At 47.2% G+C, this 14,487-nt stretch overlaps 1 protein-coding gene and 1 long non-coding RNA gene across 11 annotated transcripts in view; both read left to right on the top strand.

The window, feature by feature from the left end:
- Positions 1 to 14,487, top strand: part of Tom1l2 (target of myb1-like 2 (chicken)) — a 126,219-nt gene that overhangs the window by 90,550 nt on the left and 21,182 nt on the right. For all 10 annotated transcript variants that reach the window (NM_001039092.4, NM_153080.3, XM_011248906.3 and 7 more), the window contains 3 exons: positions 1,170 to 1,328; positions 3,411 to 3,527; positions 13,319 to 13,452. In NM_001039092.4, coding sequence (NP_001034181.1) covers positions 1,170 to 1,328; positions 3,411 to 3,527; positions 13,319 to 13,452 — 410 coding nt within the window. The remainder of the gene's footprint in view (positions 1 to 1,169; positions 1,329 to 3,410; positions 3,528 to 13,318; positions 13,453 to 14,487) is intronic.
- On the top strand, positions 3,533 to 7,722 carry Gm38501. Its single transcript, XR_388700.2, has 2 exons — positions 3,533 to 6,452; positions 7,567 to 7,722. It is a non-coding gene; the product is annotated as a predicted gene, 38501 (long non-coding RNA).

The raw sequence follows: 14,487 nt of genomic DNA, 5'->3' as shown, positions 1-14,487 counted from the left end.
TTTGGCTAAGCCTTCCTGTGAGGGTCATTTGCACCTGCATTACAGAAGACTATAGATGATGTAAGAGAATCTGTCCTTATTTTCTGTGGTACCAAGGGGTGATGCTTGCTCATCAGAGGCAAGGAGCAACTCTTAGCATATGGTACAGTATATATATCAAGTAGATAATTTCTTTACTTTTAATATAGTACTGGAGATAGAACCCAGGGCCTCATGCATGCTAAGAACACATTCTATTACTAAGCCACATTCCAGTCCAATCAGTGAATCTAAAGTGTATTTTGAGTATGGTCATCCAGCATCAGTCCAGGCATTCTTGAATTCTGTCAGCGCTGGGCCTTAGAACCCAGAAAAGGCCCGTTTTAAAGCATCCTGAAGAACCTCTTTCACTGCTGATAGTGACCAGAGTGGCCTTGTTTTTCAGAATTAAATGGATGCTGGTAGTGCCAATCATGGTTCCTTTGGGTTGTTAGTTTCTGTACTGGCAATGAAGCAGCTCCCAGTCCAGAGGACAGAGCCAGGATAGCCCAGTCTGAAGAGGCACCAGGGATGGCTCACATGGCCTTATTGGGCTCCATCTGCCTGCCTCTCATATGGGGACCTCAAGGATGGCAGTATGCCTCACACATTTGTGTGAACGTATACTAATATTGGTGAATATATCTGAGATGAAACCTAAGTGGGCAGAGGACATAAAGAATCACATTTTCCAAAGCATTATTCTTGTTATGATCCCTCTAAACCAGTTACCTATGGTTTGTTGTATAAACATAACCCGTTTTATTCTTTTATAATGGCACAGAATGAACACTGTTATTGTTCTAATAATTACAAAGAACAATCGGTAAATTACATGATTGCTATTTATATTAGTCTTCTTGTAAAGGCCAAATGTAGTCTTGTGGCACCAAGTAAGGATTCATGATTAGTAAATGACTTTTGGGTTGCGTTGCTTGTCTGCAGCACATTGTTTGGAAGGGAGGGAAAAGAGGGAGAGGAGGGAAGGAGGGAGGAAAGAAAGAGACATTGGTGGCTCTGCTGCCCTGATAAAGAGACTCACCAGAGTTCTGTATAATCTAACTGAAAGCACCACCTATGTTAGGGAGAGTGCCATGCTAAGGCACTTAGGCACCCAAGTGAATCAAAAAATACTGTTGTTGTCATGCCAGAGTGTCCCAGAAATGGATCCAGCTGCCACCATTCCCAGGTCCCAGACACAGCCCAGGACAACCGCTGGCACCTATTCCTCACCTCCTCCAGCTTCCTACTCTACTCTGCAGGCCCCGGCTCTGAGTGTGACGGGCCCCATCACAGCCAATTCAGAACAGGTATTCATGTGCTTCTAGCCCATAAGCAAACCAGCTAACTGCCCTCGTGTGCCTTTCCAGGGGACAGAACATACACAGCACAGAATAGTAGCATACTAGGGAACACCCAGTGGTCCATCTGCAGAGTGGGTTGACATAGGCTGAGTGGGAAGATGAGTGACAGGAAGCAAGGTCCAAAGTAAAGGAGCATAGCTGAGCTGTGAGTAGCTGTTTACCCTTGGGGAGAGCATGCATCCCATGAGCTGTGCCAGCCATTACAGTTCACCTTTAATCAATGAGGTACCCTGGAGGCAACAGCTAGATCAAGGAAGCCTCTTCTCCTGTCTGAGGGTTACTTCCTGATAAGTTACTGATAGTTCTACTAAGTTACATTTTCAGGGGATTTATAGAGACTGTTTTTAGTTAAATCTACAGAATTTCTATTAGTTGAGATTTTAGAATGGTTGAGACGTGGGAAAATATCCTTGGTGTTTTCAGTTCCTATTGTTATGGTGCCAGTACTATAGAACCTTGTTAAAATGGGTTCAGGCAATTGTTTATAGGTTGCAGTACTGTTGTGCTAGAGCTCTGTCCTTCTGCCAATGCTAAGGGAGAGCATGAAGGGAAAGCAGGATGCAGGCAAGGAGGCACATAGGCTTGGGTGTGAGCCACATTCTCTTGCTTCATGTAACATCAGCGGAATAGCTCCTCCTGCTCCTCCTCCTCTTCCTCTTGCTCTTCCTCCTCCTCCTCTTCCTCCTCTTCCTCTTCCTCGTCCTCATTTTCCTCTTCTTCTTCCTCCTCCTCCTTCTTTCATAAACTTTTATTTATTTATTTATTTATTTATTTAAGATTTATTTATTTATGTATATGAGTACACTGTAGCTGTCTTCAGACACACCAGAAGAGGGCATCAGATCTCATTACAGATGGTTGTGAGCCACCATGTGGTTGCTGGGAATTGAACTCAGGACCTCTGGAAGAGCAGTCAGAGTGCTCTTAACCACTGAGTCATCTCTCCAGCCTGAATCTTCTTAACCAAGATGTTAAGGAGGCTCTGGGACCACCCCTGAAGTGAGGCAGAGGGTAGCCTTTTGGAGCCTAGTCTATCTCCTAGGTGAAAGTTGAGGTGGGTCTCTTTCCTGAAGAGTTTGCTGAGAGACTCCTATAGCACAGGAGAGGCTGAGGGAGACCGGTAGAAGATGTTTATACTCAGGTAAGCCAGGAAAAATGGAAAGACCTTGCTAGGAGAGATAGGTGTGGATCTGGAATATATCTCTTGCAGGAAAATTACCCACTCCATTCAGCTCGGGATCATTTTAGAAACAGGCATTCCTATGGTCAGCAGTATGCATTGTACCAGGTATACAGGCACAAGGCAGGCCCCACAGCAACCTGTGAGGTGTTGGGGTATCAGTCCCTTCCCATAGGTGAGGGGATGAGTCTCACTGTGGACAGAGATGGCCCCTGTGGTTTCCAAAGGTTCCTTGAAAGGATTAGAGTCCTCAGGAGGTAACCCAAAGTTCAGGACTGAAGGACAAAGGGAGACAGTGTACAGTATGCCAGCTGCAGGAAAGGAGGCTCAGGGTTTGGAGATGCTGATGGCTGGGCAGGGCGGGCAGCTTTCAGAAGTCTGCTTCCACTCCTCACCCATTCGTTTCTTATTAGAAGAACACATGGAGTACTGGTCAGCCTCCGTTAAGGTGTGACACTGGAAGGGACAGAGTCTATGTGCATGAGGGTCACATAGAAGAGGGACTCCACCCTAAAGGGATCTTGGAGCACCTGCACTACCATTCTCTGATTTTAGAGAGAAGAAACAGAAGCCCCGTCAGGTTAAAGGCTCTGCAGGGTCCTGTGGGAGGAGGGCAACAAGTGCTCAGCTCCCTCCTGCCCTGTGTTCCTCCCGTGCTGTGACTCAGTGACCAGGGCGCACCATGCTCCAGCCCTCGGTAGGCAGAGCAAGGTGGGTGAGAGGCTACTCCTGTGGTTCAGACTGATCTAGGTGATCTCATAGTGGGCAGGGTTGGCTCAGGCCTTGGGCTGCCTGGTTCTGATCCTGTAGCTCACTAACCTTCTTCCTACCTTCTCCTTGACCTACAGATTGCCAGGCTGCGCAGTGAGCTGGACATTGTTCGGGGAAACACAAAAGTCATGTCTGAGATGTTAACAGAAATGGTCCCTGGGCAGGAGGATTCTTCTGATCTGGAACTACTACAGGTGAGGCTAACCTTAGCTTATGTAGCGTGGGCTGAGTGCCTGGCCGGGCTTTCAGGGGAAGTGCCAGTGCTGCCTACTGTGGTACCATGGCGGAGAGGGTCCAAGGCCATGCTGGTTCACATTCAACCTTACTTCTTGGAGAGGGGCAGAAGCCAGTAGCACTCTCTGTCCTGTAATTTTTTAATAACTTTTTTAAAATATTTATTTATTTATTTATTTATTTTATGTATATGAGTGCTCTATGTGCATGTACTCCTGCATGCCAAAAGAGGACATCAGAACTCATTATAGATGGTTGTAAGCCACAATGTGGTTGCTGGGAATTGAACTCCGGACCTTTGGAAGAGCAGCTGGTGTTCTTAACTGCTGAGTCATTTCTCTAGCCCATATTTAATAACTTTTTCCCGACTTAAAGTACCAGTTATAGAGTATGTGCCTATAAAAAAATAATTTTCCTTAGTTTTTAGCCATCTGCAATAAGTGGAGTTTATATTTTGATGTATTTTCAGTTAGACTCTTTGTTGTATTCATGCATTTTGCATTGAGTTGAAATTATGCTGTGTGTACAGTCTTGTGCATGGCTTTGCTCCCTTGTTACTGTATATACTGTATATATAAATGTCCTGGAATAAGAGTTCTTGGGCCTTATTCCAGAAGAAGCAGTGCTAGTCTCTCATCCTAAGGCAGGAGATTCTGAGGTAAAGTCAAAGCCCCTGTTCTCTGCCTCACTGCTGGGACCACTCAGGCATGGGATGAACACTGTGCTTCCTAAAAGGCTGCTGCCCCACCTCCACCCTCTGTCTCTGAACACTCTAGATGGTGATGCTGGAGTTGGGACATAGGGCCCTGCACACTAGACAAGTTATTCCACAGCTGAACCGTACCTTAGCCCACCCTACATATCTTGAACATGGCAGGAAATGGAGACAGCAGGAAGCCAGGCTGCAGTCTCAGACTCCAATTGGTTGAGGGCCTGTGAGGCCCAGAGGCAGAGGCAGAGCCCTGTCACATTAGCCTGCAGTGACTCCTGTACAGAAAGTGGCTGTGGCACTGCCCTTCGGGGTAGTGACCTTCTGGAAGGGCAGAGAGGGGGATGCTGTGAGCTGCAGGTACCAGATCCCTCCTCCAAGAGATAGGGTATATGAGTGTGCAGATCAGGAATCATGCTGGCTTGGTGACCTACCTGGCCTGAGTGCCTCATGATACCCCTGCTACTGCTGCTGCTGTTTCTGTCTGGCAGTCTTGCACACCTGAGTTCTGCATCTCCCACTTTGCTGAATACACACACTGGTCACCCAGGAAACTTGGCTCTGATGCTCCTGTGCTTTGGTAATACACATGCCCAGTGGTTCTGCTACTTGGAGTTCCCACTCCCCACTCCAAGCTCTTAGTTCCTATAGAGCAAGGCATGGTAAAACTTTCTTCTGGTCCAGCACTGAGCACAGTCTAAGTGTCGTGGACAGTAGGAGATACGGCTTCTGCTCTAGGGAGCTCCCAGCTAAGTACAGGAGACAAACAAGGAAACTGCTGACTGCAAGAGACCTGAACATCAGACTGCTCCTGAAACTGAGATGAATACCCTTGGCCTAAGTCAGTAGGAGCACTGAGTATCTCTGGTTCCCAGACTTCACTCCTGACACCTGCAGCAAACCAAGGTCCTGATTCTTCAGGTGGTGATCGTGTGTTACCTACTCTGTGGACCCACCTACCTTGAATACACCATCATTGGCCCCTAACGTAGCCTGCAGGAGGGCTCGGCTAGGCATCCTAGGGCACACAGGACTCTGAGGCCAGTCTAGTATGATATGGTGACTATGTTGTATCAGTGTTGGAATTCCTTATATGGGGTGGGGGCTGTCGCTCTGGGCAGAGCTGAGCTGACAGAGGAAGGTGGGTTGAACACAGCAAGATGGTTCTAGACAGGCAGAACAGAGAGCAGAGATGGTCTGTGTGTGTGTGTGCACATGTGCATATGTGCGTGTATGCATACATGTGCGCGTGAACGTATTGTGTGTGTGTGTGTGTGCATACTTATGTGTGTGCTCGAATGCATGTACATGTTTTGCACGCATGTGGTTCTAGGGTATTTTGTTTGTTTGTTTAAACAAGCTCATCAGCCAAGAATAACAGAACCTCGTCTCCTGGCATCAGCTCAGTTTTCAAAAATAGGTTGCTTCCAATGACATTTTCCTTCACTCTGTTTTGTTCCAACTCAGAGCCTACTGGCCCCCACTGCTGTCATATAAATCAAACAGAAAAAGACCATGTCTGGGAGCCTGCGGGGGGCTGTCATTTCAGAGTAGAAGAGGCAGAAACGGGTAGCTGTGTGAACAGACTCACTTTTCCTGGCTGGAGGCCACCGCCTTATGTCGCCCTTCTTCTGCCCCAGCAGTCAACAACCAGCAGGCAGGGGCTCTCACAGAATAGTGAGCCTTCCATATGGGAAAATGCCGCTGTCCTCTTGGAACATGGAGGGGTCAAAATCTGCCCCTAACATTCCATGGGCAATATGGAAGACAGCCAGACTACTCAGGGCAGAAGTAGTCCAGAGCTCAGGATGCTAGCCAGGGCACTAGAAGTAAGCATATTTGTCACCAGCCCAAATGTTCCCACCAACAGACACAAGCTGCTCTTGACACAGTGTAAGTTGATGACGAGAAGGTTCAGGGAGTTGGAGGAGAGGGGATTGGAGGTACTGACCTCAGGATGTACCTGTGGCTAGTTGTACTCATGGGCAGTTGGCATCTTGGTTGCTTCCTGTTTACGGCAAAGGTCTTCCAGGTGTGTCCTTCCACAGCCCATGAGAGCAACAGGGAAACTTGTGAACTACTTGTCTGGAGATTCCTGGAAAAGTGACTTGTACCTGAGGAAAGGCCAAGACCAATAACACGTAGTGCTGTCAGCTTTGCTGGAGGCCCCAAGGAGGTAAGATGTTGGAAGAGGACTCTCAGCACCTCCCAGGGTAGATGTCAGTCAGATCCTCTACTTTCTGAGTTGAGCAATATCTTCCAGACAGCTATTCCAACTCAACACCTGTGCCCAGAGTCCCTCTCCAGAGTCTTGGATCAGTTATTTTTTCACAGCCCAGTGACAGGCTGTTCTGGCTGTCATAAAAGCACTATTTGTTTCCAGAAGCCAACTAGGTTAGCCTCTGAGCACAGCAGGGCAGACAACGTACAAATGGCCAGATGCACATCTGGAAGGCTGCGGGTAAGGCACGGCCCTTCCTGTGCCTGGATCTCCTTCCTTGGTGCCTGGAGTGATTGCTTTTACTGTGAACTTGGCTGTCACAGGGCATGTCCTCTGTGAATCATAGCTTCTTAACTATTGTTAAAAAGCCCCTCTGGACACTGAACCCAAGTCTGTTCCCTGTAGCTTTAATATGGTCTGTGCTAGACAAAAGCACAAAGAAAATGCCTTACCCACGTGGGTAGAGCCTTGGGTATCCAAGGACTGCTGTAAGCCCTACCTACTGGCCGGTGTCCATGCTGGTGACATGCCTCTTGTATAGTAACAGGCAGCCCACCACAGGAGGCAGGTATTGTCAAACCCGCTGCCATCCAGTACCTTTTGTTTTGTGTTTTTTTATTTTGAGACAGTCTTACCACAACTATGGCTGCCCTGGAACTCTCTATGTTGAGTATGCTGACCTCAAATTCAGAGACATGCCTGACTCTACCTCCCGAGTCTTAGTATTAAAGTGTATGTCACCCCTGGCATGGCGTGCCACCTGCATCTCACATATACATACACGTGGTTGAGCCCTGGAGTGCAAAGCTGTCGTTTTCCTTCCTAAAGTACATGCCCTCGGCCAAAACAGACTATGTTTTACTGGGATCTAATTGAGCCTTTGCAGTGATGGATATTGTATAGGTCTCTATCAGATGGAAAGAGCCCTCTCTGTGCTGTTTTTTGAGTACCTTGTGGCCATCCCTGCTCACTTTGTGCATCTCATTTCAACAAAGAGAGTGGCCAAGATATTCTTCCCAGAAAAAATCTAGCGTATCCCACACCTCATGCTCTCCCTTCTCTCTTTCAGTGGACCTTCCCTCCTCCCCGTCCCCTTTGCTGCTGCAACAGGACGAGTCTTCAGGACTGAATTCTCTGTTCCTTTGCCTTGAAAAGGGTTTAGAGGATAAAAAGATTATGTTGTGAGGTAGGGATGAAACTGTCTCTTGAAGGGAAGATAACTGCATCAGGGTTAACGAGGCAGCAAAGAGGGTATTTGATCCAGTGTTCTGACTGACGGCAGGCATTTGCAGAAGTGACTGGCTGCTGAGAACCAGAGATAGGAGGATGCCAGAGCGGAAGGCCTTGGCACTGAAGGAATTCCTGGCCCAGAGTCTGCATGGTGGAAAGAAAGACCTGCACAAGTTGCTGGCCTCTGGCCCAGGAGAGAATCAGTCACTGCTCCTCATGGTTAAGAATAGAGGGGGACTGAGGTATCTCCAACAGCCTTCTGTGATGGCGGTAGATGACACCAGGGAGGCCATGAGGGTGGTCGGCTGGCACAGAGTGGCACAAATCCCAAGGTTATGCTCCATCTCTTTTTCCTTTTCTTTTTAAACATGATTTTTTTAAACTTTTAATGATGTGCCTGTGTGAGGGTATGTGCATGTAAGTACAGACGAAGACCAGAAGGGGACACCATATCTCCTGGAGTTGGGAGTTATGTGGTTTTGAGCCACCCTTTGTGTGCTAAGAACTGAACTCGGGTTCCCTGCAACAGCAGTGCACATTTTAACCACTGAGCCATCTCTAAAGATGTATTATTTTACGTTATGCATATAAATGTTTTGTCTGTATGTCTGTTTCTCTTGTGTGCCTGGTACCAGCAGAGGTCAGGAGAGGGTGTCATGTCCCCTGGACCTGGAGTTACAGGCAATTGGGAGCCATAAGTAAATGCATGTTGTTCTTTAGAATTAGAATGCACCACTGAATCATGACACATGAATTTTAGATTGCTAATATATCCTTTGTAATGATTTCATTTTACATATATGGGATTTCATCTCTTTTTTACCCTTTTTTGAGACACTGGTTTAAAAGTTGAAGTCAGGAAATGTGCAGAGACCATGAGTCAGAAGGCTGGAATGTGTGAGCCTGTCCCTGGGCAGAGTGCTTGTGACAGCCCTGGAGGAGTCTTCCACAGTGTGGCCTGTGAGACTCTGGAGAGAGGTTTCCCTTCCTATAACCCTGGCAGGAGGAGTGGTGAGAGAGGCAGCAAATGCGGTCAAAGCAGGTGCTTCTTGTGTTAGTGTCTGAGCGCACTTGTCTGTTCTTTCCTTCAGCAGGCCTCTAGCATTTTCCTAATGGGCTTGAAAGTAATGGAAGTCTTCCTCCAACTCTGCAGAGGTCTGGGATCAGACCTATGAGTATGGAGAATATCTCTAGCCATTCCTGCGTGCGCTGCTGCTGCTGCTGCTTAGTCCTCAGCATCCTTTCTGGGTGGGGCTCTGTGGTGGAAGCCATCACAGCCTTGCTCTCTTCCTTTGTAGGTGGGACCCTGATGCTTTAAGAGCTGCAGCCATGAGTTTTGGTTAGTTGCTTGGTTTTGATTTTGCCGAGAGACAGCATTGCATTATGCTGTCTTGTATGGCCTCTCACTTGCAACCCACCTGCCTCAGCCTCCTGAGATCATAAGCATATACCACAATGCCTAACACTGCAGTGTCTAAGACACTCTGCAGTGTGCCGCATGGCTCTTCTGTGAATCTAGGATCTGAATCTAACAGCTACTCTTTGGAGCAGAGCAAGCTAGTCGTTACTTGAAGGCTCTGCTATAAGAGCTGTACTGACAGTGAGAGGCAGCAGATGCAGTCCAGGTCTGGAATGCTGTGTGAGCTCTGTGAAGGGAGGGTCTGCCAGGATCTCTAGAAAACATTCTGAGTGGGCAGGGAGGTGAATATGTGGGAGTTACATGGCAAAGCTGACACTGTAAAATTTAAGTGGTTGTACTTTTGTTATATATATATCCACATACATTTGTATATATGTATTTTTAAAATATATCTATTTTAGGTGTATGAGTGCTTTGTGTGTATTTATGTGTACCATATGAATAACTAAGGATCTTGAGAATTAAAGCTGGGCTCTACAAGAACAGCTAGTGCTCTTAACTGCTGATTCACCTCTCCAGCACCTGCATGGTGTGTTTGTTTGTTTGTTTGTTTGTTTGTTTTGAGATAAGGTCTCTATATATCTCTAGCTGTCCTGGAACTTGCTATATAGAGCTTGCTGCCTGGCCTCAAACTCGGAGAGATCTGCCTGCCTCCCTCCCGAGTGCTGGAAAGGTATGTGCCATGCCTAGCACTTTGCTATATTTTTGAAAATTTATATGATAACATACTGGGGTAGGGACACATCCTGGGGTCTGGAAGGATACGTTAGGAGTTTAATGAAAGGAAAGGACATTGTTGGCAGAGGGCCAGCCCCTTGCCATCCCTGAGCAGTGTGGTAAGTTCGTGAGGCCACCTCTCATCCATGTCTAAGACATGTTTGGAGATGACCGGTGGGCTCTAGAAGGTGATGCTCTAGAACTGTTTGCAGCAACATGCCATGTGCCCTCTGACTTGCAGGTCTTCCACCTTGCCATTGGCCTGTAGTTGGAATGAGAACTGACTGACTTTTTCCTTCTCTTTCTCCAACCAAGCCCCCAAGGATTGCTGCCTAGCCATAAGTATTAGAAAGGGTCCTGCTTTCCTGCCCTGGGCCTTTGTGGTGGACTTTGCCTTTGTTGGAGAGCCTCTTCCAGGGACCATACTTCCTTCTCCAAATCTAGGGTAGGAATTTTTGGAGAGCCAAGAGGAGGGGTCTGTTCTGTTCAGAGAAGCAGGCCCAGACACTGGCGTTCCTTGTGTGGTGCTGTTCTGGCAGGGCAGACAGGATGACAGGCCCTGCAAGGGTCAGATCCAGGGCGGAAGGAGGCTCAAAGGATCTTTTGTTCAGGTAAATACCAGACTCTCAGCTACCTAAGTGCAAGTCTCTCCTGGCCTGTGTTTGAGTGCTTCCAGGGTGATCCATTTAGGCCAGACCTTGATCCTTAGTAGGCGTTATGGAACTCTGAGGCTGAGCACTATGGGAAGAGAGAGCAGTCAGGCCTAGGACACACATGTCATAGCATTGAGAGCTGAAGCACTGAGTGGGTAGAGGGCCACCTGCCTTGTGTACTCATTCTCTAGGGAGCATTGGAAAATGCTGCTACATGTTGTCCTTGGTGGTGAGAAGATGGGAAGAGAGGTCTCCTAGCCAGGACAGTAGGATGATGAGACAAAAAGAGGCAAAGATTGCCTGTGCTTGCTGTGACTAGATCTGGTAGTCTATAAGACCTATCTGCAGACTGAGGCGGTGCTGAGGTGGAGCTATGAGAAGTTTGGCCAGCTTTAGTGTCTGTTCCCATATCTAACTGGATTATTAGCTCCCCCCAGTGTCCAGGAACAGTATTTCACTTCTGCCTCGACCCTGATGGCCTACAGGAAGGCTGAGGGGCCAGCCTGACCAGCCTGCCATGTTTCCTCTGTAGTATCCTTAGTTTGACATACAACAGGGCAGGTCCCTAGCGAGTGCTTAAGGCTCTCTGCAAACAAGATCCTAGCTAGGAGCTTGCTCTGGGGCAAGAGGGCTCCTATAAACCAGCGTGTGAGGTACAGGGTCTGTCTTAAGGGGATGCTGCTCTGAAGAGTTGAGAGAGCTCCTGTGGTGGCTGAGGGTTGCAGGTGCAGCTTTGGCCAACAGAGAACTCTGTGAGAACTGTGGTGCTTCTGAGATCCTAGCAACTTAACAGATGTGCCACTGTAAATTACATGACGCTGTCATAAGATCCAGTCCTGCCATTGCTGGCAATGCAAGCAAACTGCCCCATTCGTGGAGGGCCTTTTATTCTGACCACCAATCTGTGTTCTAAATGTAATACTTTCACTAGAGAGATTCTATTTCTAAGGAGCTCATGCTATGCAAGTACTTGCCCAACTATGTAAGAATTGGCATAAGTATGAATTACATTGTTTGGGTTGGCCAAAGAAAAAGATTACCACAAGCCACGTACCCATCAGTAGCAGGTAGCAAGCTCTGTACAGTGTGAGATGCATGTGAAGAAGTGAGGCAGGCTGTACAAAGTCGTAGGCAAAGGAGCCTAGGAGATTTTGTTGAAGAGAAGCAAGCACAAAGCATCATGCTTTTCTATCTTAAAAATAATTTGTACTGGGCCTAAGAGATAGCTCAGCAGTTGGGAGCACTGACTACTCTTGCAGAGGACTCGGGTTTGATTGCCAGCACCCACATTGTGCAGTCCACAGCTGCCTGTGACTCTAATTCCCGGGGACCTGACACAGTCTTCCAGCTTCCACCAGCACCTGCGTGCAGGTGGTGCACAAGCATCCTCTCAGGCACACACACATAAAGAGAACGCTTTTAAAAGGATTTGTAGTTAGCTGTTGAAGTCATCCAACCCCTGTGCAGTGACAGTTCTGGAATTTTGTTTTCTTTAAAAACACAGAGGTGATGGAGAGATGGCTCAGAGGTTAAGAGCACTGACTGCTCTTCCAAAGGCCCTGAGTTCAGTTCCCAGCAACCACATGGTGGCTCACAACCATCCGTGGTGATATCTGATGCCCTCTTCTGGAGTGTCTAAAGAAAGCAATAGTGTATTTACATATAATGAATAAATAAAACTTAAAAAAAAAACACAGAAACATTATAAGAGAGTATTTTTGTTTTAATCCCAGGTGTGGGATATGAGGCTGCTCCACACTGACCACAGCAGCTGACTATGATTTGTCTTGTGCTCCAGCAGAGGGGTGGTTTTGACAGCTGCAGATGATTCTGTGACTGTGTGATGTTTGGAATTCTGGGAACTTTTCAGAGGCTCTATAATGATAGAGCCCTGAGATGTTGGTTGGTTGTTGGTAGTCGTTCAGGGGGATTGGTTGCAGGGTTTTTTTTGTTTCTTTGTTTTTTTGGTTTTTGGTGGGTTTTTTTTGTTTTTTTGTTTTTTGTTTTTTAGACAGGGTTTCTCTGTGTAGCCCTGGCTGTTCTGGAACTCACTCTGTAGACCAGACTGGCCTCGAACTCAGAAATCCACCTGCCTCTGCCTCCCAAGTGCTGGGATTAAAAGTGTGTGCCACCACTGCCCAGCTGTGTGGTGCAACCTTAACACTAGAGAGTGATGGTTTAACTTTATAACTCAAATCAAACACAGGCGAAAGCTTAACTGACAAAGACAAAGCAAAATGGTTGTTATGGTATTATTTCAGCCATCCAAAGCTTTTTTCTGTATGTGATGGTTTAATTAATTGTTTTGTTTTTAGTGGAATTATAGGAATATATCTGCTTAAATAGCCTTACTAAATTGTATCTTTATAGGTATCCCATATTGATTTCCAAATTTATTTGCATTAAATATTCTTTTTAAAAATGACTTGTACTAACATACTTGTGTATGCTCAGAGGTGTGTGTGTGTATGTGTGTGTGTGCACGTGTGAGTGTGCATCTCTGTGTGTGTGTCTGGGTATCTGTGTGAATGCGTGCATGTGTGTGTCCGTCATTGTGTGTGTGTGTGTGTGTGTGTGTGTGTGTGTGGTTGCACATGCTCGCAAGCCTACAGAACTACTTGCTTCCTCTGAGGCAGGAGAGGAGGAAGCTGTTAACTTCACATTCTGCACACGCCTGATTTTATGAACAAGCATGTACTCCTTCTGTGACTTTCAAGAAACAGTGCAAATCCTTTCAAAGGCAGTGGAATGTGAGAAAAGCATTCCCAGCAGGCCCTGCCAGAAGTGCATATGTTCCCTAGGAATTGAACAGGACCTGCCGAGCCATGCAGCACCGCATAGTGGAGCTCATCTCCCGAGTGTCCAATGAGGAGGTCACCGAGGAGCTGCTGCACGTCAACGATGACCTCAACAATGTCTTCCTCCGCTATGAGAGGTGGGGCAAAGTCCTCGGGGTCTTCTCCTTGAGAAGATGATTGGTGTATCAGAGGAAGTTCATTCATAAACAAAGCAGGGAGAGGAGCCTGGGAGCCTGGGAGGTGTTAGAGGTGGGGAGTAGTCATCAGAGATGCTCATTTGCTCTTGGATGACAGAAAAAGTGCTTCTTGTTCTCCAGAGAACAGAAGAGCAGGCAGCTGACTGCAGCCTCCACCTCTGCTCCCTGTGAGTCCCAGGGAGGGCTGAGACAGGGTTTGCACCTGCTCCTTTGATGATCCTTTGAATTTGAAAAGGACTGGGGGAGGGGAACCTTTACTAAAGAACAGGATTTCCTCTATTTCTAGTCTTGAAAAAAGATCATTCCCTTTGTAAATGTCAGTACTTCTGGGGTATTGAGTGAAGTAGGCTGGATGTGAGCACTGTTTCTCTGGGGAAACACACTTTTCTTCACTTCTTCCTGCAGCCAAACCACTTAAAGTGATAAACTTGAACCCTCTTTTTTCTTCCCGAAGCCTCCCACAGGACAAAGTTGGTTTTTTTTTTTTGGTTTCTTCTGGACCTAGCTTTACGTGGGTAGTGTGGAAAACTGCTCCCATCTGTACCGATTTAGGCACTTCCCAATTGGCCCAGGGTTGTGGCTTGCTTTGACTCTAGGCCAGCCTTCTCCATTAAAGGAGCCTGACAGCAGTGTGAGCCCCTTGGAGGCTGTAGCCACTCACTCTGCTGACTGGCAGGTTTCTGTATAAGTTTGTCAGAGGACAGTGCTATGACATAAGTAAGAACAGAACACAGGCACTGTTTGCTTTGGAGGCTCTCTAACCCAGTAGTTCCATGTAACCCTTCACTGGAGATGTACAGCAGGAAATAATGTGTGATGTGTGACTGCTGCCCATAAGCCCATTGGGCTGCATTACAAAGATGTCAGAAGCACCTCTGCAACACACACACACACACACACACACACACACACACACACACACGTGTCTCAGACTGGCCTTGAACTCTTGACCTTCCTGCCCCAGTCTCTCCCCAA

The sequence above is a fragment of the Mus musculus genome, chromosome 11 (assembly GCF_000001635.26).
Source record: "Mus musculus strain C57BL/6J chromosome 11, GRCm38.p6 C57BL/6J".
NCBI lineage: Eukaryota > Metazoa > Chordata > Mammalia > Rodentia > Muridae > Mus > Mus musculus.
This window is presented reverse-complemented; position numbering and strand designations above follow the sequence as displayed.